General features: G+C 39.2%; 1 protein-coding gene across 1 annotated transcript in view; it reads left to right on the top strand.

The window, feature by feature from the left end:
• The window catches only part of LOC135505713 (1-phosphatidylinositol 4,5-bisphosphate phosphodiesterase beta-4-like), a 115926-nt gene that overhangs the window by 65123 nt on the left and 25065 nt on the right, over positions 1 to 25738 (top strand). Inside the window, exons 28-38 of the mRNA XM_064924775.1 lie at positions 430 to 583; positions 675 to 727; positions 954 to 1019; positions 2735 to 2850; positions 2986 to 3061; positions 3260 to 3306; positions 3501 to 3629; positions 3941 to 4042; positions 6777 to 6834; positions 7786 to 7872; positions 8020 to 8056. Coding sequence (XP_064780847.1) covers positions 430 to 583; positions 675 to 727; positions 954 to 1019; positions 2735 to 2850; positions 2986 to 3061; positions 3260 to 3306; positions 3501 to 3629; positions 3941 to 4042; positions 6777 to 6834; positions 7786 to 7872; positions 8020 to 8056 — 925 coding nt within the window. The remainder of the gene's footprint in view (positions 1 to 429; positions 584 to 674; positions 728 to 953; positions 1020 to 2734; positions 2851 to 2985; positions 3062 to 3259; positions 3307 to 3500; positions 3630 to 3940; positions 4043 to 6776; positions 6835 to 7785; positions 7873 to 8019; positions 8057 to 25738) is intronic.

Raw genomic sequence — 25738 nt, 5'->3', positions numbered from 1 at the left:
CTCTCTCTCCCCCTCCCTCCCCCTCCTCCTCCCCTCCCCCCTCTCTCTCCTCCTCCCCTCCCTCCCTCCTCCCCCTCCCTCTCTCTCCTCCCCCTCCCTCCCTCTCTCTCCTCCTCCCCTCCCTCTCTCTTCCTCCCCACCTCCCTCCCTCCCCCTCCCCCTCTCCCTCCCTCCCTCTCTCCCCCTCCCCTCACCCTCTCCTCCCCCCTCCCTCCCCTCCCCCCCCTCTCCTCCCCCCTCCCTCCCCTCCCCTCTCTCCCCCTCCCTCCCTCTCCCTCCCTCTCCTCCCCTCCCCTCCTCCCCCTCCCTCTCTTTCCCCTCCCTCCCCTCTCTCTCCCCCTCCCTACCTCTCTCTCCCCCTCCCTCCCTCTCTCCTCCTCCCTCTCTCTTCCTCCCCCTCCCTCTCTCCTCCCCCTCCCGCTCTTCCAGAGTGACATAGCGGACGTGCCAAACGAGAGTTCAAAGAACGACAAGAAAGGGAAGGTGAACGCCAACGTGAAGACCAACGTCACGCCACAGACCAGCTCGGACCCGGCTCAGTCCTCTAAGTCTGCCCAGAACAACACCACGGAGACCAAGAAGGGTACGACACACAGATACACACACATGCGCACACACAATCTGAGACCTAGCATTGGTACAATTGAGACGTTTTCCATTTCTCTCTTTTGTAGATACAAACACCCTCGTGCCGCATGTGAACATTGATGACTTGAAACAGATGAAGGTAAGACTAGCTCACCTCTAATCATAACCATCACAGTTCCTGTGGTTTCCACAGCACCTTTCCCAGTGGTTCTGCGGTTTATTCGTTTCTCATCAGCTCGTGGTCCTGCAGGAGAAACAGGGGGGTGGCACTGTCATTCCTCACACAGTCTGTGTCTTTTAGCTTGCTGTCCTTTTGATTTAGCCAGTTCAGTCTCGCTCCAATAACCCGTTTTTTCTCTCCTCAGACGTACCTTAAACTGACTAAGAAGCAGCAGAAAGATCTGAACTCTTTAAAGAAGAAGCACGCCAAGGTGGGTTGATGTTTTAGGAAGCTCCTCTGTTGACAGATCCCAGAGCGATGACCAGGACAGATCATTCATTCTGAGGTCCTTTCTTTTCATCATCCACTGTAGCCTGACCCCTGACCCCTGCCCCCACAAACACACACACATTCATACACGTACACACGCACACCCACAGCATCATGTAGCCTAAGATGGACAATGTTTCTCTTTGATCTCACCAGAGGCTTGCTAAGATGACCCCCCCCCTCACACACACACACACACACACACTAGCTGGACTTCAATCACTAATACCTCTGTCCTTATGAAATCCCGTCTCATGCAACAGCCTGTGTGTTTAAAAATATATATATTTTGGTTCGTACACAAAAGAGATGAACTCTTGTAGGGTTTACCATAGCAACCAGTCTGCCGTCTTCGCCTGTTCTGTTGTATAACAGTTATGATACTGACTGATGTTTTACAACTCATGTACCCAGTAGTTTCATATGTTCTCCTGATGTTTTACAACTCATGTACCCAGTCGTTTCATATGTTCTACTGATGTTTTACAACACATGTACCCAGTAGTTTCATATGTTCTACTGATGTTTTACAACACATGTACCCAGTAGTTTCATATGTTCTACTGATGTTTTACAACACATGTACCCAGTAGTTTCATATGTTCTCCTGATGTTTTACAACACATGTACCCAGTAGTTTCATATGTTCTCCTGATGTTTTACAACACATGTACCGAGTCGTTTCATATGTTCTCCTGATGTTTTACAACACATGTACCCAGTCGTTTAATATGTTCTCCTGATGTTTTACAACACATGTACCCAGTCGTTTAATATGTTCTCCTGATGTTTTACAACACATGTACCCAGTAGTTTAATATGTTCCACTGATGTTTTACAACACATGTACCCAGTCGTTTCATATGTTCTCCTGATGTTTTTTTACATATGTTCACTGATGTACCACATGTCAGTTTCATATGTTCTCCTGATGTTTTACAACACATGTACCCAGTAGTTTCATATGTTCTCCTGATGTTTTACAACACATGTACCCAGTAGTTTAATATGTTCTCCTGATGTTTTACAACACATGTACCCAGTAGTTTCATATGTTCTACTGATGTTTTACAACACATGTACCCAGTAGTTTCATATGTTCTCCTGATGTTTTACAACACATGTACCCAGTAGTTTCATATGTTCTCCTGATGTTTTACAACACATGTACCCAGTAGTTTCATATGTTCTCCTGATGTTTTACAACACATGTACCCAGTCGTTTCATATGTTCTCCTGATGTTTTACAACACATGTACCCAGTCGTTTCATATGTTCTCCTGATGTTTTACAACACATGTACCCAGTCGTTTCATATGTTCTCCTGATGTTTTACAACACATGTACCCAGTCATTTCATATGTTCTCCTGATGTTTTACAACACATGTACCCAGTCGTTTCATATGTTCTCCTGATGTTTTACAACACATGTACCCAGTAGTTTAATATGTTCTCCTGATGTTTTACAACACATGTACCCAGTCAGTTTCATATGTTCTCCTGATGTTTTACAACACATTGTGTTTCATATGTCCTGATGTTGTGTTTTGCTATATGGTTTGGCTGACTGCAATGCTAAATGACTTGATTAAGAAAGGTTGGGCCAAGCTATCTCAGTTCTGATATCGTCATTAATATGTGGTGTTTCGTTTCAGGACTGCACCATCATGCAGAAGTCCCACTGCACCCAGGTGGACAAGATGATCGCTCTGCACGACAAGGAGAAGCAGACACAGGAGAAGCTGCTGGAGAAGGCCATCAAGAAGCGAGGGTAAATATCAGGACCTGAAAGACCAGTCAGTCAACCAATTAATGATAATGAAAGGCTGAAAGAGGCATTGAACTTAAACATTCGTTCTGGGATATCTAGCACAACGCTATGTTGTATCTTTCTGTCGTCCTACAGAGAAAACAACTGTCTGGAGTTGAAGAAGGAGACTGAGAGTAAAGTGGAGAACCTGACCACAGACCACAAAACCAAGGTAACCTTGCAATGTCCGGCGTGCAAACATCTCGGAGAGCAGTGGAAAAAAGTGATTCAGTTTCACTCTAGTTCTCCCTCATTGGAATGTATATGATTGTACTGCTGGGTTTATGGTGTTGGACATCACTAAGGAGTGGTCAGAGATGATATAATGTATACATGTTTAGGGTGTAAGTGTGTATCCTGTGGCCTACAGGTGAAGGACATCACAGCCCAACACACTAAGGAGTGGTCAGAGATGATATAATGTATACATGTTTAGGGTGTAAGTGTGTATCCTGTGGCCTACAGGTGAAGGACATCACAGCCCAACACACTAAGGAGTGGTCAGAGATGATATAATGTATACATGTTTAGGGTGTAAGTGTGTATCCTGTGGCCTACAGGTGAAGGACATCACAGCCCAACACACTAAGGATCCTGTGGTCAGAGATGATCAACTCCCACAGCAGTATTGAGCAGGATATGAAGGACATCCACGTGGTCCAGCAGTGTGAAAACCTCAAGAAACTACTGAGTGGAGTCCAGGAACAACAGACTCTCTCGCTCAAACTGATCCACGAACGGTGAGAGAGAGAGACGCGCACACGCATGTGCAAGGCGCACAAACTAAACACTGAATCTCAAACTGGTCCAGGAACTGTAACACACAGCCAGAACAACTGACCCTACTGCTCAAACCGGGAAATTCTGAGATTTTCCTTGGGACACCACGCATGCATTATTTTATAGGCGTGATGTCCCTGAATGTCCTTGAGTGTCTTAATTATCTGACATGTGAACCCATCTTGGGCACTTTGAGCTGTGAGTTTGCCCTGTCAGGTGTACTTGATGAGGGTCCTTACCAGGCCTTGTTTGTTGTCTCATTCCCTCTCAGGCAGAGCAAGGAGATGCGGGCCAACCAGGCCAAGACGTCCATGGAGAACAGCAAGGCCATCAGCCAGGACAAGACCATCAAGAACAAGGCCGAGAGGGAGAGGTGGGTCACGCTGCCGCGCCAACTAATCACTCACTGACCTATACTGCATGGAGAATATACATGGAACTGCCAAAATAAAGGAAACGCTGAACCTTTTCACACGTTCCAACAAACGGGGGTGATCATTCTACAGTGGTCCCTGGCGCGTCGGATTAGAACGCTTATTTAGAAGGTCCAGTTTCGATTGACGCAACAGTCAGCGTTTGAGCTAGCCACACTGTTTGCGCAAACACCAGTCTCAACGACAACGGTGAACAGGCGGCTCCGGGATGCTGGCCTTCTAGGCAGAGTTCATCTGTCCAGTGTCTTTTTATGTCCAGTGTGTCGTTTTATTGGCCATTCTGAGATATGGCTTTTTCTTTGCAACTCTGCCGAGAAGGCCAGCATCCCAGAGTCGCCTCTTCACTGTTGACGTTGAGACTGGTGTTTTGCGGGTCCTATTTAATGAAGCTGCCAGTTGAGGACTTGTGAGGCGTCTGTGTGGGGGGATTTATTTCAACTGACTTATTTCCTGTAACTCAGTAAAAATCTTTGACATTGTTGCATGTTGCGTTTATATTTTTGTTCAGTGTACTTTGTATCCCTCGTTTACTCAAGCGTTTCCATTATTTTGGGCCTGTAGGTTATGTCAGGATGAATATATACTATGTAGGTCTTACGCATCCCCCATGTACCCCCCTTAAAGATGGAGTCCTTAACAGTGAGTGAACCTGCCACGTCCTGTTGTGATATTACAACAACAAAGAAGTTACTGCAAACAACTAAATCAACAGTGTTTTTTTCTTAAACCCTCGGACGTCATTACACACGCGATAAAACAGTAGCATATGTACTGCAATCTTCTTCTTTTTTGTTGCCCAACGCTCCTCCAGTGCTCCCCACCTCTGCTTTGTCAACAAGTGTTCCATCTTTAATATCCCTTTTTCTTCACACAAAGTGTTTCTTGGTAGTCTTAAACACATCTCACTGTTTCCATCTTTAATATCCCTTTACTGGGTTCCACAATAACAACTGCCGTGGGTTCCATCTTTAATATCCCTTTACTGCAGTGAGACAGGGTGTGTTTCTTGGTAGTCTTAAACACATCTACTGTGGGTTCCATCTTTAATATCCCTTTACTGCAGTGGGTTCCATCTTTAATATCCCTTTAATATCCCTTTACTGCAGTGAGCTAAATCAGGGTCACACAAAGTGTTTCTTGGTAGTCTTAAACACATCTACTGTGGGTTCCATCTTTAATATCCCTTTACTGCAGTGAGCTAAATCAGGGTCACACAAAGTGTTTCTTGGTAGTCTTAAACACATCTACTGTGGGTTCCATCTTTAATATCCCTTTACTGCAGTGAGCTAAATCAGGGTCACACAGAGTGTTTCTTGGTTGTCTTAAACACATCTACTGTGGGTTCCATCTTTAATATCCCTTTACTGCAGTGAGCTAAAAGGGTCAGGGTCACACACAAGTGTTTCTTGCAGTGAGCTAAATCTTAAACACATCTACTGTGGGTTCCATCTTTAATATCCCTTTACTGCAGTGAGCTAAATCAGGGTCTTAAACACAAAGTGGGTTCCATCTTTAATATCCCTTTACTTCTTGGTAGTCTTAAACACATCTACTGTGGGTTCCATCTTTAATATCCCTTTACTGCAGTGAGCTAAATCAGGGTCAGAGTGTTTCAGTCTTAAACACATCTACTGTGGGTTCCATCTTTAATATCCCTTTACTGCAGTGAGCTAAATCAGGGTCACACAGAGTGTTTCTTTGTCTTAAACACATCTACTGTGGGTTCCATCTTTAATATCCCTTTACTGCAGTGAGCTAAATCAGGGTCACACAAAGTGTTTCTTGGTAGTCTTAAACACATCTACTGTGGGTTCCATCTTTAATATCCCTTTTTACTAAATCAGGGTCACACAGTGACTGTGGGTTCCATCTAAATCAGGGTCACACAAAGTGTTTCTTGGTAGTCTTAAACACATCTACTGTGGGTTCCATCTTTAATATCCCTTTACTGCAGTGAGCTAAATCAGGGTCACACAAAGTGTTTCTTGGTTGTCTTAAACACATCTACTGTGGGTTCCATCTTTAATATCCCTTTACTAAATCAGGGTCACACAGTGTTTCTTGGGACTGTGGGTTCCATCTTTAAAATCAGTGGTCAGGGTCACAAAGTGTTTCTTGGTAGTCTTAAACACATCTACTGTGGGTTCCATCTTTAATATCCCTTTTTACTGCAGTGACTGTGGGTTCCATCTTTAAAATCAGGGTCACACAAAGTGTTTCTTGGTTGTCTAAACACATCTACTGTGGGTTCCATCTTTAATATCCCTTTACTGCAGGGAGCTAAATCAGGGTCACACAAAGTGTTTCTTGGTTGTCTTAAACACATCTACTTTGAAAACAAAGTATACACCTCACACTCATGGTTATAGGCATAAAAAAGACGCCTGTAGCACATCAGATATAGAGTTGAAATGTATTCAGTCTTGAGTTTGTATCCTAATATTACACTTCATATACATCACAGAAGACTGAAATATAACAAAAGAGTTTTCTGCATTTAAAAAAGGTATATGTTTATTAATGATGAAATGATCAAATGTGTTACTGATATTCCACCCATGAGGCCACTAGAGGGCGATGTGGTCATTTGACTGCAGGAAAGGGCCTACACTGTATCTGTACTTCTTGATGAATTATTATAATCTTATAATCTCACTCTCGTTCTCTTCACAGGAGAGTTAGAGAGTTGAACAGCAGCAACACCAAAAAGTTCCTTGAGGAGAGGAAAAGGGTTGGTGTTCTATCTTCTACTAATTCTAATAAACTAAGGCCTTAGCCTTGTAATTGTTTGCGTAGCCGATACATGTTGATGTAAATTTCTCTTAGTCCTCCCTTCCATCTCTTGCTCCACAAGCTTCCAACATACCTAAGTTCCCTCTTGAAAAAAAAAGAGATACCAAAACCGTTTGCAGGGTTGGTTAACTCTTGAGGTCCCGCTTGTCTCCACAAAGACAAAGGTAAATCTGCCTTTTATTTATTTATTTATTTTGGTGATTTTACCCCCTTTTTCTCCTCAATTTCGATCTTGTCTCATGCTGCAACTCCCCAATGGGCTCGGGAGGCGAAGGTCGAGTCAAGCGTCCCCCGAAACATGACCCGCCAAACCGCACAACTTAACACCCGCCTGCTTAACCCGGAAGCCAGCCGCACCAAAGTGTCGGAGGAAACAACGTTCAACTGATGACCGCCGTCAGCCTGTAGGCGTCCGGCCCGCCACAAGGAGACGCTAGAGTGCGATGAGCCAAGTAAAGCCCCCTACTCATGATGACGCTGGGCCAATTGTGCGCCGCCCTATGGGACTTCCGATCAAGGCCTTTAGTTTTAATGCACCACGGTTGTGGAACACCTTACAAAACAAATTACACCTGGATTCCCTGGCAGTTTAGAACCCTATTGTTAAATGAGTTCACTGAAGTGTGTTATTGTTTCAATTGACTATTATTACTTGTAATAACCTGATGTAATGTATTTATAGCTGTCTTGTAGTTTTTTATATTTCTGCTGTTGCTGTTTTTGATGTAATTTGTGTCCTCGGGGCACCGTTGTAAATGAGACACTGGTCTCAATTTGGTTCCCCTGAATAAATAAAAGTGAGTAAAATAATAAATCAAATCTTTCTCCTTCCTCTGTCTTTCTCCTCCCTCCATATTTGTTGTCCCTGCCTCCCTCCCTCCATCTCTAGTTGGCTATGAAGCATCAGAAGGAGATGGAGACACTGGAGAAGTCTCAGAAAGAACAGCTAGAGGAACTGGACAAGTTCAATGAGCAGGTAACTCACCGCTGATTTAGGATCAGATTAGCACACAAGTAAATCATAGTTGCATTGTTTGTCGTCATTTCATCATGGCCTGTACATGTATGTTACATGTATGTTCTCTCTCATCCTTTTATAATATGATTTGCTTTTTTTGCACAGCTTTTGAAATCACATCATGCCAATAAACAGTGTCAAGGTAGGCGCTTCCATCCGTCCCATCTTCCTAACCTCTGACCCCTCTTTCTCATCTTCTCCTTCCCTCTTTTCATACACCATCCTTCTCTCAATGTACCCTTCTCCAATCAAGCAATACAGTGGTTCCTCCTCTAAAAGTTGCATCATACTGCAGCACACCTTGCGGGCTGCTGCAGAATTCTATGGCATGCTATTTAATTGTCAGCCATTTTTACCATTAATGCTAGTTAGTGCTAGTTTGACCACCAGAGGGCAACTTTGAGAAGCATTTGAAAGTCTTCAATATTTGCATTACTATAGAATGTAAAACCTTTTTTGCAAGAACAAAGTATATGGGATTGATTTTAAGAAATTTAGCTGAATTAATTTGATTAATATTAAGGTGTTTCTATTACAGGAAAAACTAAACCATCAGGGTTTCCGTTAGGATGGAACGGAAAATATGGCGCAGTACAACGTGGCGGTCGGGAGGAGGCTACAATACTAAGAGCATAAGAGCATGGAGGATTCTAAATGAACCTCTCTGGGATTGTTCGGGATGCTAGCATCCCACCTCACCAACAGCCAGTGAAATTGCAGGGCGCCAAATTCAAAACAATTACAATTCCTCAACTATACAAGTATTTTACACCATTTTAAAGAAACACTTCTCATTAATCCAACTTTTCGGCGAAAGCAGAACACCCCATTATGTTAGGTCAGGAACTAGTCACAGAAAGCATTCAGCCATTTTCACAAAAAGCAGAACCTTTGACGATGTTCATCAGATGACACTCCCAGGACTCAATGTTACACAATACATGAATGTTTTGTTCGATCAAGTTCATATTTCTATCCAAAAACCTCAGTTTACATTGGCGCCATGTTCAGAAATGCCTCCAAAACATCCGGAGAAATTGTAGAGAGCCACATCATAACAGAAATACTCATCATAAACTTTGATGAAAGATATATGTTTTACATAGAATTAAAGATAAACTTGTTCTTAATGCAACCGCTGTATCAGATTTTAAAAAAGCTTTACGGCAAAAGCACAATATTCAGTCATCTGAGAACCGGTTCAGCCACAAAAGCAAGCCATACAGTTACCCGCCAAGTTGTGGAGTCAACAAAAGTCACAAATAGCATTATAAATCTTCACTTACCTTTGCTGATCTTCGTCGGAATGCACTCCCAGGACTCCTACTTCCACAAGAAATGTTTGTTTTGTTCGATTACGTCCATATTTATGTCCAAATACATCCATTTTGTTTGCACGTTTAGTTCACTCTTCCAAAGGCACAATGCGCGAGCGCAAAATCAGTCAAGAGTTCCATTACAGTTTGTAGAAACATGTCAAACGATGTTTACAATCAATCCTTAGGGTCTTTTTATAATAAATCTTCAATAATATTCCAACTGGACAATAGCGTATTCATTACAGAGGAAAAAGAAGGCCCGCGTGACCGCGCAGTAAACAACTGATTGGCCTCAGCCTAGTCCACTTGTTGAAACAGCTCTTATTCGACACCCTTCCACAATAGAAGCCTCAAACAACTTTCTAAAGATCTATTCTAAGCCTTGGGAAGTGCAATCTGGCCCCATAGACACAGCATATTGGATAGGCAATCACTTAAATGAAACTACAAACCTCAGATTTTCCACTTCCTGGTTGGATTTGTCTCAGGTTTTCGACCTGCCATATGAGTTCTGTTATACTCAGACATCATTCAAACAGTTTTAGAAACTTCAGAGTGTTTTCTATCCAATACTACTACTAATATGCATATATTAGCATCTGGGACAGAGTAGCAGGCAGTTTACTCTGGGCACCTTGTTCTTCCAAGCTACTCAATACTGCCCCCCTGTCACCAAGAAGTTAATATCTAAGGGGTATTTTTTGTTGTAGCAAATGTGGTCTGTGAGAATATCTAATGGGCTTTAATATAATTTTAAATTAATTAATAGTCATAATAATCGCTTTGGTAAAAATATATATATATATATTTTCGAGATTATTTGGTTTTCATTTAACCTAGAGTGAGCGAGGAAAAAGGCCATTCTTGAACATGGGATGAGACATTCTCACTAATTTGTGTATAAAGCCAGTTTGTTATTCAGAATTGTTTATTTCTGTTTTTAGAGGAAGAGAAACCAAAAGCCTCCCCATGGGTCTCCCGGTGGCGGCCGGCACAGGTATCGAACCAGCATCTGTAGCAACGCAGTTTGTGTCTCTTAGACCGTGTATTAAACCGCTGCACCACTCCGTTAGGAAAATATGGCGTTTTACAACGTGACGGTCGGGAGTAGGCTATAGTTCTAAGAGCATAACATTTCCACACCCTAATTGTAGTGTAACGAATACCCAAACGGAGAGTCAGTAAAAATCAAAATCTCATTGATTTATCAAGATCAGTTCCCATGCTTGTTTCAGAGCAGAGCGAAACGATGCTGAAATACTTATTGCTTCAAATCCTGTTGCTTCTAACTTCAATATGGGTTTTTTTATCAATAAGACCCACACTACTTTTAACAGCACATTACTCAACACTAGTGAGACAAACTTCGCCTTACGGTAGGCCTACAGTATATCTAAAAATATTTTTTTCAATGACGTGACTCTCCGCCAATAATTACATTGAGAGGATTGGAGGATTCTAAATTAAGGCCGCCTCGTGGGTCTCCCGGGGGTGGCCGGCACGGGTTTTGAACCAGCGTTTGTAGCAACGCAGTTTGTGTTTTAGACCGCTGCGCCACTCGAAAGGCCCCATCCACAAAGTTTTTAATCTTGATCAATTGCCTTGCACAATGTATCAAACTACAGAGATGTGTTGGTAAAGGTATATTGTCCTGTTAATAGCCCATGGTGGGCTATTATAATACTTTATATATTGTCCAGGTCAGGATAACCAAAACATTTAATTATTAAAGACTATCAGAAAGAATGTTTTATTTTGATCTAAAGCCATGAATGAGTGAGTCACTCAGCTTTATGTAGGTGCCGGGATATGTGACTGTACCATCAACTTGATTATATATAATTGTTACGGCAAATGAGTGAGGAGGTGTGGAGTCAGGCGCAGAGAGCAAAAGATGTGGGAAAAAACACGCTTTAATGTCCCGGAAAAATAACATGAACAAAAGTAGGAAAACAAATGATCAGAAATATTAACGGACAGCGCGAAACCCAAAATACAAACAAAATACACTCAAAACTAGAACAGACGAACAAGCCCGCACGAAACAGAAGCGGGCTGAACAAACTATATATAACCCTACCCTAACAACCAAACAAGAAACAGGTGATACCAATCAGACAAAACCAAAGAAACACAGAACAACGGATCGGTGATAGCTAGTAGACCGGCGACGACGACCGCCGAGCGCCACCCGAACAAGAAGGGGAGTCACCTTCGGTAATATTCGTGACATTAATGATATTTTGGAGATTATTTAATTTTCATAAAAATGAAAGTGAGCGATTGTAAATCTGAATAAAGGGCAAAATAATATTTGTAACGGCCAAAACATTTATTAATGTTTTTAGAGGGAGAGAAACGCTGTGCCAATTGTGCGCCGCCCTATGGGACTCCCAATCACGGTCGGATGTGATACATAATAATAATAACAATTGCCCCCTTCCACATGTTAAATGTTCCAATTGATAAAACATTTTTATCAATTAGGATATTTGAGTTTAACCACAATATTTGTTGTATTATTTGTTACGTCTTTTCTCGTGGATTAAACTGAAATTGCAACCAATCACGGCCAGTTGTGATGCAGCCAACCTAACTAAGAAATGCGTTTGAAATTAGAATTCTACCAGTAAGCAACAATTTGTTTACCTTCATTAGCCTACTTTGTTCCAATATTTCTGTCATTCAGTGATATTTATTCCCACAGTAATTCGCTATGGATCCATAAGGAAATAAACATCTGCATTTTGAAAGAGTATTTTAATCATTATTTTATTAACAAAAGCATAAAGATGCTGATGAAGAAACACTACAGTACATGCAGTATATGCTTCATCTGACATTTTGCGGTTGCATGAGGTCGCCCACACGCATTTTAAACATTTGGATAATAAAGCATTTTGAAGATAGAAGCCACCTGCATTTGTTTATTAGTCATCTCTGCAGTTATATTGTATTAGTTTGAACGTTTCCCTAGTCAGCGTTTCCCTAGTCAGTGGATACAGCTGGAGAACTGCAAGGCAATCCCATTGTCCACCACTCGGGAGCCGTGACCAATATATATTGTCCTACTAGAAATGTTGTTTGCAGAATTTACAGCCTGCTACGCTTGTGAAAAACAGGGTTCATAATAAATCTTTGAGAATATCTAAGGGGCTCTTATATGATTCTAAATTAATTCATAATAATAATAGCTTAGTAGTAGGTCTGCAGTTCTACAGTAAGAACAGAATAGTCCTAACATTTAGTAGTAGGTCTGCAGTACTACAGTAAGAACAGAATAGTCCTAACATTTAGTAGTAGGTCTGCAGTACTACAGTAAGAACAGAATAGTCCTAACATTTAGTAGTAGGTCTGCAGTACTGCAGTAAGAACAGAATAGTCCTAACATTTAGTAGTAGGTCTGCAGTTCTACAGTAAGAACAGAATAGTCCTAACATTTAGTAGTAGGTCTGCAGTACTACAGTAAGAACAGAATAGTCCTAACATTTAGTAGTAGGTCTGCAGTTCTACAGTAAGAACAGAATAGTCCTAACATTTAGTAGTAGGTCTGCAGTACTACAGTAAGAACAGAATAGTCCTAACATTTAGTAGTAGGTCTGCAGTACTACAGTAAGAACAGAATAGTCCTAACATTTAGTAGTAGGTCTGCAGTACTACAGTAAGAACAGAATAGTCCTAACATTTAGTAGTAGGTCTACTACAGTAAGCAGAATACTAACATTTAGTAGTAGGTCAGTAAGAACAGAATAGTCCTAACATTTAGTAGTAGGTCTGCAGGACTACAGTAAGAACAGAATAGTCCTAACATTTAGTAGTAGGTCTGCAGTAACTACAGTAAGAACAGAATAGTCCTAACATTTAGTAGTAGGTCTGCAGTACTACAGTAAGAACAGAATAGTCCTAACATTTAGTAGTAGGTCTGCAGTACTACAGTAAGAACAGAATAGTCCTAACATTTAGTAGTAGGTCTGCAGGACTACAGTAAGAACAGAATAGTCCTAACAACATTTAGTAGTAGGTCATTTAGTAGTAGGTCTGCACTACAGTAAGAACAGAATAGTCCTAACATTTAGTAGTAGGTCTGCAGTACTACAGTAAGAACAGAATAGTCCTAACATTTAGTAGTAGGTCTGCAGGACTACAGTAAGAACAGAATAGTCCTAACATTTAGTAGTAGGTCTGCAGTAAGAACAGAATACCAGTAAGAACAGAATAGTCCTAACATTTAGTAGTAGGGGTCTGCAGTAAGAACAGAATAGTCCTAACATTTAGTAGTAGGTCTGCAGTACTACAGTAAGAACAGAATAGTCCTAACATTTAGTAGTAGGTCTGCAGTACTACAGTAAGAACAGAATAGTCCTAACATTTAGTAGTAGGTCTGCAGTACTACAGTAAGAACAGAATAGTCCTAACATTTAGTAGTAGGTCTGCAGTACTACAGTAAGAACAGAATAGTCCTAACATTTAGTAGTAGGTCTGCAGTACTACAGTAAGAACAGAATAGTCCTAACATTTAGTAGTAGGTCTGCAGTACTACAGTAAGAACAGAATAGTCCTAACATTTAGTAGTAGGTCTGCAGTACTACAGTAAGAACAGAATAGTCCTAACATTTAGTAGTAGGTCTGCAGTACTACAGTAAGAACAGAATAGTCCTAACATTTAGTAGTAGGTCTGCAGTACTACAGTAAGAACAGAATAGTCCTAACATTTAGTAGTAGGTCTGCAGTACTACAGTAAGAACAGAATAGTCCTAACATTTAGTAGTAGGTCTGCAGTACTACAGTAAGAACAGAATAGTCCTAACATTTAGTAGTAGGTCTGCAGTACTACAGTAAGAACAGAATAGTCCTAACATTTAGTAGTAGGTCTGCAGTACTACAGTAAGAACAGAATAGTCCTAACATTTAGTAGTAGGTCTGCAGTACTACAGTAAGAACAGAATAGTCCTAACATTTAGTAGTAGGTCTGCAGTACTACAGTAAGAACAGAATAGTCCTAACATTTAGTAGTAGGTCTGCAGTACTACAGTAAGAACAGAATAGTCCTAACATTTAGTAGTCTAGGTCTACAGTAAGAACAGAATAGTCCTAACATTTAGTAGTAGGTCTGCAGTACTACAGTAAGAACAGAATAGTCCTAACATTTAGTAGTAGGTCTGCAGTACTACAGTAAGAACAGAATAGTCCTAACATTTAGTAGTAGGTCTGCAGTACTACAGTAAGAACAGAATAGTCCTAACATTTAGTAGTAGGTCTGCAGTACTACAGTAAGAACAGAATAGTCCTAACATTTAGTAGTAGGTCTGCAGTACTACAGTAAGAACAGAATAGTCCTAACATTTAGTAGTAGGTCTGCAGTACTACAGTAAGAACAGAATAGTCCTAACATTTAGTAGTAGGTCTGCAGTACTACAGTAAGAACAGAATAGTCCTAACATTTAGTAGTAGGTCTGCAGTACTACAGTAAGAACAGAATAGTCCTAACATTTAGTAGTAGGTCTGCAGTACTACAGTAAGAACAGAATAGTCCTAACATTTAGTAGTAGGTCTAAGAACAGAATAGTCCTAACATTTAGTAGTAGGTCTGCAGTAAGAACAGAATAGTCCTAACATTTAGTAGTAGGTCTGCAGTTCTACAGTAAGAACAGAATAGTCCTAACATTTAGTAGTAGGTCTGCAGTACTACAGTAAGAACAGAATAGTCCTAACATTTAGTAGTAGGTCTAAGAACAGAATAGTCCTAACAGTAAGAACAGTAAGAATAGTCCTAACATTTAGTAGTAGGTCTGCAGTAAGAACAGAACTACAGTAAGAACAGAATAGTCCTAACATTTAGTAGTAGGTCTGCAGTACTACAGTAAGAACAGAATAGTCCTAACATTTAGTAGTAGGTCTGCAGTACTACAGTAAGAACAGAATAGTCCTAACATTTAGTAGTAGGTCTGCAGTACTACAGTAAGAACAGAATAGTCCTAACATTTAGTAGTAGGTCTGCAGTACTACAGTAAGAACAGAATAGTCCTAACATTTAGTAGTAGGTCTGCAGTACTACAGTAAGAACAGAATAGTCCTAACATTTAGTAGTAGGTCTGCAGTACTACAGTAAGAACAGAATAGTCCTAACATTTAGTAGTAGGTCTGCAGTACTACAGTAAGAACAGAATAGTCCTAACATTTAGTAGTAGGTCTGCAGTACTACAGTAAGAACAGAATAGTCCTAACATTTAGTAGTAGGTCTGCAGTACTACAGTAAGAACAGAATAGTCCTAACATTTAGTAGTAGGTCTGCAGTACTACAGTAAGAACAGAATAGTCCTAACATTTAGTAGTAGGTCTGCAGTACTACAGTAAGAACAGAATAGTCCTAACATTTAGTAGTAGGTCTGCAGTACTACAGTAAGAACAGAATAGTCCTAACATTTAGTAGTAGGTCTGCAGTACTACAGTAAGAACAGAATAGTCCTAACATTTAGTAGTAGGTCTGCAGTACTACAGTAAGAACAGAATAGTCCTAACATTTAGTAGTAGGTCTGCAGTACTACAGTAAGAACAGAATAGTCCTAACATTTAGTAGTAGGTCTGCAGTACTCTAAGAACAGAATAGTAACATTTAGTACAGGTCTGCAGTACTACAGTAAGAACAGAATAGTCCTAACATTTAGTAGTAGGTCTGCAGTACTACAGTAAGAACAGAATAGTCCTAACATTTAGTAGTAGGTCTGCAGTACTACAGTAAGAACAGAATAGTCCTAACATTTAGTAGTAGGTCTGCAGTACTACAGTAAGAACAGAATAGTCCTAACATTTAGTAGTAGGTCTGCAGTACTACAGTAAGAACAGAATAGTCCTAACATTTAGTAGTAGGTCTGCAGTACTACAGTAAGAACAGAATAGTCCTAACATTTAGTAGTAGGTCTGCAGTACTACAGTAAGAACAGAATAGTCCTAACATTTAGTAGTAGGTCTGCAGTACTACAGTAAGAACAGAATAGTCCTAACATTTAGTAGTAGGTCTGCAGTACTACAGTAAGAACAGAATAGTCCTAACATTTAGTAGTAGGTCTGCAGTACTACAGTAAGAACAGAATAGTCCTAACATTTAGTAGTAGGTCTGCAGTACTACAGTAAGAACAGAATAGTCCTAACATTTAGTAGTAGGTCTGCAGTACTACAGTAAGAACAGAATAGTCCTAACATTTAGTAGTAGGTCTGCAGTACTACAGTAAGAACAGAATAGTCCTAACATTTAGTAGTAGGTCTGCAGTACTACAGTAAGAACAGAATAGTCCTAACATTTAGTAGTAGGTCTGCAGTACTACAGTAAGAACAGAATAGTCCTAACATTTAGTAGTAGGTCTGCAGTCTAAGAACAGAATAGTCCTAACATTTAGTAGTAAGAACAGTAAGAACAGAATAGTCCTAACATTTAGTAGTAGGTCTGCAGTACTACAGTAAGAACAGAATAGTCCTAACATTTAGTAGTAGGTCTGCAGTACTACAGTAAGAACAGAATAGTCCTAACATTTAGTAGTAGGTCTGCAGTACTACAGTAAGAACAGAATAGTCCTAACATTTAGTAGTAGGTCTGCAGTACTACAGTAAGAACAGTAGAATAGTCCTAACATTTAGTAGTAGGTCTGCAGAATACTACAGTAAGAACAGAATAGTCCTAACATTTAGTAGTAGGTCTGCAGTACTACAGTAAGAACAGAATAGTCCTAACATTTAGTAGTAGGTCAGTAAGAACAGAATACTAACATTTAGTAGTAAGTAACAGTAAGAATAGTCCTAACATTTAGTAGTAGGTCTGCAGTACTACAGTAAGAACAGAATAGTCCTAACATTTAGTAGTAGGTCTGCAGTACTACAGTAAGAACAGAATAGTCCTAACATTTAGTAGTAGGTCTGCAGTACTACAGTAAGAACAGAATAGTCCTAACATTTAGTAGTAGGTCTGCAGTACTACAGTAAGAACAGAATAGTCCTAACATTTAGTAGTAGGTCTGCAGTACTACAGTAAGAACAGAATAGTCCTAACATTTAGTAGTAGGTCTGCAGTACTACAGTAAGAACAGAATAGTCCTAACATTTAGTAGTAGGTCTGCAGTACTACAGTAAGAACAGAATAGTCCTAACATTTAGTAGTAGGTCTGCAGTACTACAGTAAGAACAGAATAGTCCTAACATTTAGTAGTAGGTCTGCAGTACTACAGTAAGAACAGAATAGTCCTAACATTTAGTAGTAGGTCTGCAGTACTACAGTAAGAACAGAATAGTCCTAACATTTAGTAGTAGGTCTGCAGTAAGAACAGAATAGTCCTAACATTTAGTAGTAGGTCTGCAGTACTACAGTAAGAACAGAATAGTCCTAACATTTAGTAGTAGGTCTGCAGTACTACAGTAAGAACAGAATAGTCCTAACATTTAGTAGTAGGTCTGCAGTACTACAGTAAGAACAGAATAGTCCTAACATTTAGTAGTAGGTCTGCAGTACTACAGTAAGAACAGAATAGTCCTAACATTTAGTAGTAGGTCTGCAGTACTACAGTAAGAACAGAATAGTCCTAACATTTAGTAGTAGGTCTGCAGTACTACAGTAAGAACAGAATAGTCCTAACATTTAGTAGTAGGTCTGCAGTACTACAGTAAGAACAGAATAGTCCTAACCTAACATTAAGAACAGAATAGTAGTAGGTCTGCAGTACTACAGTAAGAACAGAATAGTCCTAACATTTAGTAGTAGGTCTGCAGTACTACAGTAAGAACAGAATAGTCCTAACATTTAGTAGTAGGTCTGCAGTACTACAGTAAGAACAGAATAGTCCTAACATTTAGTAGTAATAAGAACAGAATAGTCCTAACATTTAGTAGTAGGTCTGCAGTACTACAGTAAGAACAGAATAGTCCTAACATTTAGTAACATTTAGTCCTAACATTTAGTAGTAGGTCTGCAGTACAGTAAGAACAGTAAGAACAGAATAGTCCTAACATTTAGTAGTAGGTCTGCAGTACTACAGTAAGAACAGAATAGTCCTAACATTTAGTAGTAGGTCTGCAGTACTACAGTAAGAACAGAATAGTCCTAACATTTAGTAGTAGGTCTGCAGTACTACAGTAAGAACAGAATAGTCCTAACATTTAGTAGTAGGTCTGCAGTACTACAGTAAGAACAGAATAGTCCTAACATTTAGTAGTAGGTCTGCAGTACTACAGTAAGAACAGAATAGTCCTAACATTTAGTAGTAGGTCTGCAGTACTACAGTAAGAACAGAATAGTCCTAACATTTAGTAGTAGGTCTGCAGTACTACAGTAAGAACAGAATAGTCCTAACATTTAGTAGTAGGTCTGCAGTACTACAGTAAGAACAGAATAGTCCTAACATTTAGTAGTAGGTCTGCAGTACTACAGTAAGAACAGAATAGTCCTAACATTTAGTAGTAGGTCTGCAGTACTACAGTAAGAACAGAATAGTCCTAACATTTAGTAGTAGGTCTGCAGTACTACAGTAAGAACAGAATAGTCCTAACATTTAGTAGTAGGTCTGCAGTACTACAGTAAGAACAGAATAGTCCTAACATTTAGTAGTAGGTCTGCAGTACTACAGTAAGAACAGAATAGTCCTAACATTTAGTAGTAGGTCTGCAGTACTACAGTAAGAACAGAATAGTCCTAACATTTAGTAGTAGGTCTGCAGTACTACAGTAAGAACAGAATAGTCCTAACATTTAGTAGTAGGTCTGCAGTAAGAACAGAATACTAACAGTAAGAACAGAATAGTCCTAACATTTAGTAGTAGGTCTGCAGTAAGTACTACAGTAAGAACAGAATAGTCCTAACATTTAGTAGTAGGTCTGCAGTACTACAGTAAGAACAGAACAGAATAGTCCTAACATTTAGTAGTAGGTCTGCAGTACTACAGTAAGAACAGAATAGTCCTAACATTTAGTAGTAGGTCTGCAGTACTACAGTAAGAACAGAATAGTCCTAACATTTTAGTAGTAGGTCAGTAAGCAGTCCTAACTACAGTAAGAACAGAATAGTCCTAACATTTAGTAGTAGGTCTGCAGTACTACAGTAAGAACAGAATAGTCCTAACATTTAGTAGTAGGTCTGCAGTACTACAGTAAGAACAGAATAGTCCTAACATTTAGTAGTAGGTCTGCAGTACTACAGTAAGAACAGAATAGTCCTAACATTTAGTAGTAGGTCTGCAGTACTACAGTAAGAACAGAATAGTAAGAACCTAACATTTAGTAGTAGGTCTGCAGTACTACAGTAAGAACAGAATAGTCCTAACATTTAGTAGTAGGTCTGCAGTACTACAGTAAGAACAGAATAGTCCTAACATTTAGTAGTAGGTCTGCAGTACTACAGTAAGAACAGAATAGTCCTAACATTTAGTAGTAGGTCTGCAGTACTACAGTAAGAACAGAATAGTCCTAACATTTAGTAGGTCTGCAGTACTACAGTAAGAACAGAATAGTCCTAACATTTAGTAGTAGTACTACAGTAAGAACAGAATAGTCCTAACATTTAGTAGTAGGTCTGCAGTACTACAGTAAGAACAGAATAGTCCTAACATTTAGTAGTAGGTCTGCAGTACTACAGTAAGAACAGAATAGTCCTAACATTTAGTAGTAGGTCTGCAGTACTACAGTAAGAACAGAATAGTCCTAACATTTAGTAGTAGGTCTGCAGTACTACAGTAAGAACAGAATAGTCCTAACATTTAGTAGTAGGTCTGCAGTACTACAGTAAGAACAGAATAGTCCTAACATTTAGTAGTAGGTCTGCAGTACTAAGTAAGAACAGAATAGTCCTAACATTTAGTAGTAGGTCAGTAAGAACAGAATAGTCCTAACATTTAGTAGTAGGTCTAGTACTACAGTAAGAACAGAATAGTCCTAACATTTAGTAGTAGGTCTGCAGTACTACAGTAAGAACAGAATAGTCCTAACATTTAGTAGTAGGTCTGCAGTACTACAGTAAGAACAGAATAGTCCTAACATTTAGTAGTAGGTCTGCAGTACTACAGTAAGAACAGAATAGTCCTAACATTTAGTAGTAGGTCTGCAGTACTAACAGTAAGAACAGAATAGTCCTAACATTTAGTAGTAGGTCTGCAGTACTACAGTAAGAACAGAATAGTCCTAACATTTAGTAGTAGGTCTGCAGTACTACAGTAAGAACAGAATAGTCCTAACATTTAGTAGTAGGTCTGCAGTACTACAGTAAGAACAGAATAGTCCTAACATTTAGTAGTAGGTCTGCAGTACTACAGTAAGAACAGAATAGTCCTAACATTTAGTAGTAGGTCTGCAGTACTACAGTAAGAACAGAATAGTCCTAACATTTAGTAGTAGGTCTGCAGTACTACAGTAAGAACAGAATAGTCCTAACATTTAGTAGTAGGTCTGCAGTACTACAGTAAGAACAGAATAGTCCTAACATTTAGTAGTAGGTCTGCAGTACTACAGTAAGAACAGAATAGTCCTAACATTTAGTAGTAGGTCTGCAGTACTACAGTAAGAACAGAATAGTCCTAACATTTAGTAGTAGGTCTGCAGTACTACAGTAAGAACAGAATAGTCCTAACATTTAGTAGTAGGTCTGCATTTAGTAGTACTACAGTAAGAACAGAATAGTCCTAACATTTAGTAGTAGGTCTGCAGTACTACAGTAAGAACAGAATAGTCCTAACATTTAGTAGTAGGTCTGCAGTACTACAGTAAGAACAGAATAGTCCATTTAGTAACATTTAGTAAGTAGTCCTAACATTTAGTAGTAGGTCTGCAGTACTACAGTAAGAACAGAATAGTCCTAACATTTAGTAGTAGGTCTGCAGTACTACAGTAAGAACAGAATAGTCCTAACATTTAGTAGTAGGTCTGCAGTACTACAGTAAGAACAGAATAGTCCTAACATTTAGTAGTAGGTCTGCAGTACTACAGTAAGAACAGAATAGTCCTAACATTTAGTAGTAGGTCTGCAGTACTACAGTAAGAACAGAATAGTCCTAACATTTAGTAGTAGGTCTGCAGTACTACAGTAAGAACAGAATAGTCCTAACATTTAGTAGTAGGTCTGCAGTACTACAGTAAGAACAGAATAGTCCTAACATTTAGTAGTAGGTCTGCAGTACTACAGTAAGAACAGAATAGTCCTAACATTTAGTAGTAGGTCTGCAGTACTACAGTAAGAACAGAATAGTCCTAACATTTAGTAGTAGGTCTACAGTAAGAACAGAATAGTCCTAACATTTAAGAACAGAATAGTCCTAACATTTAGTAGTAGGTCTGCAGTACTACAGTAAGAACAGAATAGTCCTAACATTTAGTAGTAGGTCTGCAGTACTACAGTAAGAACAGAATAGTCCTAACATTTAGTAGTAGGTCTGCAGTACTACAGTAAGAACAGAATAGTCCTAACATTTAGTAGTAGGTCTGCAGTACTACAGTAAGAACAGAATAGTCCTAACATTTAGTAGTAGGTCTGCAGTACTACAGTAAGAACAGAATAGTCCTAACATTTAGTAGTAGGTCTGCAGTACTACAGTAAGAACAGAATAGTCCTAACATTTAGTAGTAGGTCTGCAGTACTACAGTAAGAACAGAATAGTCCTAACATTTAGTAGTAGGTCTGCAGTACTACATTTAGTAGTATGCAGTACTACAGTAAGAACAGAATAGTCCTAACATTTAGTAGTTACAGTAAGAACAGAATAGTCCTAACATTTAGTAGTAGGTCTGCAGTACTACAGTAAGAACAGAATAGTCCTAACATTTAGTAGTAGGTCTGCAGTACTACAGTAAGAACAGAATAGTCCTAACATTTAGTAGTAGGTCTGCAGTACTACAGTAAGAACAGAATAGTCCTAACATTTAGTAGTAGGTCTGCAGTACTACAGTAAGAACAGAATAGTCCTAACATTTAGTAGTAGGTCTGCAGTACTACAGTAAGAACAGAATAGTCCTAACATTTAGTAGTAGGTCTGCAGTACTACAGTAAGAACAGAATAGTCCTAACATTTAGTAGTAGGTCTGCAGTACTACAGTAAGAACAGAATAGTCCTAACATTTAGTAGTAGGTCTGCAGTACTACAGTAAGAACAGAATAGTCCTAACATTTAGTAGTAGGTCTGCAGTACTACAGTAAGAACAGAATAGTCCTAACATTTAGTAGTAGGTCTGCAGTACTACAGTAAGAACAGAATAGTCCTAACATTTAGTAGTAGGTCTGCAGTACTACAGTAAGAACAGAATAGTCCTAACATTTAGTAGTAGGTCTGCAGTACTACAGTAAGAACAGAATAGTCCTAACATTTAGTAGTAGGTCTGCAGTACTACAGTAAGAACAGAATAGTCCTAACAGAATTTAGTAGTAGGTCTGCAGTACTACAGTAAGAACAGAAAGTCCTAACATTTAGTAGTAGTCCTAGTAACAGAATTTAACAGTAGTAGGTCTGACTACAGTAAGAACAGAATAGTCCTAACATTTAGTAGTAGGTCTGCAGTTACTACAGTAAGAACAGAATAGTCCTAACATTTAGTAGTAGGTCTGCAGTACTACAGTAAGAACAGAATAGTCCTAACATTTAGTAGTAGGTCTGCAGTACTACAGTAAGAACAGAATAGTCCTAACATTTAGTAGTAGGTCTGCAGTACTACAGTAAGAACAGAATAGTCCTAACATTTAGTAGTAGGTCTGCAGTACTACAGTAAGAACAGAATAGTCCTAACATTTAGTAGTAGGTCTGCAGTACTACAGTAAGAACAGAATAGTCCTAACATTTAGTAGTAGGTCTGCAGTACTACAGTAAGAACAGAATAGTCCTAACATTTAGTAGTAGGTCTGCAGTACTACAGTAAGAACAGAATAGTCCTAACATTTAGTAGTAGGTCTGCAGTACTACAGTAAGAACAGAATAGTCCTAACATTTAGTAGTAGGTCTGCAGTACTACAGTAAGAACAGAATAGTCCTAACATTTAGTAGTAGGTCTGCAGTACTACAGTAAGAACAGAATAGTCCTAACATTTAGTAGTAGGTCTGCAGTACTACAGTAAGAACAGAATAGTCCTAACATTTTAGTAGGTCTAGGTCAGAATAGTCCTAACATTTAGTAGTACTACAGTAAGAACAGAATAGTCCTAACATTTAGTAGTAGGTCTGCAGTACTACAGTAAGAACAGAATAGTCCTAACATTTAGTAGTAGGTCTGCAGTACTACAGTAAGAACAGAATAGTCCTAACATTTAGTAGTAGGTCTGCAGTCTACAGTAAGAACAGAATAGAATAGTCCAGTAAGAACAGAATAGTCCTAACATTTAGTAGTAGGTCTGCAGTACTACAGTAAGAACAGAATAGTCCTAACATTTAGTAGTAGGTCTGCAGTACTACAGTAAGAACAGAATAGTCCTAACATTTAGTAGTAGGTCTGCAGTACTACAGTAAGAACAGAATAGTCCTAACATTTAGTAGTAGGTCTGCAGTACTACAGTAAGAACAGAATAGTCCTAACATTTAGTAGTAGGTCTGCAGTACTACAGTAAGAACAGAATAGTCCTAACATTTAGTAGTAGGTCTACAGTAAGAACAGAATAGTCCTAACATTTAGTAGTAGGTCTGCAGTACTACAGTAAGAACAGAATAGTCCTAACATTTAGTAGTAGGTCTGCAGTACTACAGTAAGAACAGAATAGTCCTAACATTTAGTAGTAGGTCTGCAGTACTACAGTAAGAACAGAATAGTCCTAACATTTAGTAGTAGGTCTGCAGTACTACAGTAAGAACAGAATAGTCCTAACATTTAGTAGTAGGTCTTACAGTAAGAACAGAATAGTCCTAACTGCAGTACAGTAAGAACAGAATAGTCCTAACATTTAGTAGGTCTGCAGTACTACAGTAAGAACAGAATAGTCCTAACATTTAGTAGTAGGTCTGCAGTACTACAGTAAGAACAGAATAGTCCTAACATTTAGTAGTAGGTCTGCAGTACTACAGTAAGAACAGAATAGTCCTAACATTTAGTAGTAGGTCTGCAGTACTACAGTAAGAACAGAATAGTCCTAACATTTAGTAGTAGGTCTGCAGTACTACAGTAAGAACAGAATAGTCTAACATTTAGTAGTAGGTCTGCAGTACTACAGTAAGAACAGAATAGTCCTAACATTTAGTAGTAGGTCTGCAGTACTACAGTAAGAACAGAATAGTCCTAAGTAGTAGGTCTTAGTAAGAACAGAATAGTCCTAACATTTAGTAGTAGGTCTGCAGTACTACAGTAAGAACAGAATAGTCCTAACATTTAGTAGTAGGTCTGCAGTACTACAGTAAGAACAGAATAGTCCTAACATTTAGTAGTAGGTCTGCAGTACTACAGTAAGAACAGAATAGTCCTAACATTTAGTAGTAGGTCTGCAGTACTACAGTAAGAACAGAATAGTCCTAACATTTAGTAGTAGGTCTGCAGTACTACAGTAAGAACAGAATAGTCCTAACATTTAGTAGTAGGTCTGCAGTACTACAGTAAGAACAGAATAGTCCTAACATTTAGTAGTAGGTCTGCAGTACTACAGTAAGAACAGAATAGTCCTAACATTTAGTAGTAGGTCTGCAGTACTACAGTAAGAACAGAATAGTCCTAACATTTAGTAGTAGGTCTGCAGTACTACAGTAAGAACAGAATAGTCCTAACATTTAGTAGTAGGTCTGCAGTACTACAGTAAGAACAGAATAGTCCTAACATTTAGTAGTAGGTCTGCAGTACTACAGTAAGAACAGAATAGTCCTAACATTTAGTAGTAGGTCTGCAGTACTACAGTAAGAACAGAATAGTCCTAACATTTAGTAGTAGGTCTGCAGTACTACAGTAAGAACAGAATAGTCCTAACATTTAGTAGTAGGTCTGCAGTACTACAGTAAGAACAGAATAGTCCTAACATTTAGTAGTAGGTCTGCAGTACTACAGTAAGAACAGAATAGTCCTAACATTTAGTAGTAGGTCTGCAGTACTACAGTAAGAACAGAATAGTCCTAACATTTAGTAGTAGGTCTGCAGTACTACAGTAAGAACAGAATAGTCCTAACATTTAGTAGTAGGTCTGCAGTACTACAGTAAGAACAGAATAGTCCTAACATTTAGTAGTAGGTCTGCAGTACTACAGTAAGAACAGAATAGTCCTAACATTTAGTAGTAGGTCTGCAGTACTACAGTAAGAACAGAATAGTCCTAACATTTAGTAGTAGGTCTGCAGTACTACAGTAAGAACAGAATAGTCCTAACATTTAGTAGTAGGTCTGCAGTACTACAGTAAGAACAGAATAGTCCTAACATTTAGTAGTAGGTCTGCAGTACTACAGTAAGAACAGAAAGAACATTTAGTAGTAGGTCTGCAACTACAGTAAGAACCTAACATTTAGTAGTAGGTCTGCAGTACTACAGTAAGAACAGAATAGTCCTAACATTTAGTAGTAGGTCTGCAGTACTACAGTAAGAACAGAATA

This window comes from Oncorhynchus masou, chromosome 19 (assembly GCF_036934945.1).
Source record: "Oncorhynchus masou masou isolate Uvic2021 chromosome 19, UVic_Omas_1.1, whole genome shotgun sequence".
NCBI lineage: Eukaryota > Metazoa > Chordata > Actinopteri > Salmoniformes > Salmonidae > Oncorhynchus > Oncorhynchus masou.
Note: the sequence above shows the minus strand (reverse complement) of the source record. Positions and strands in the feature narration are given on the sequence as shown.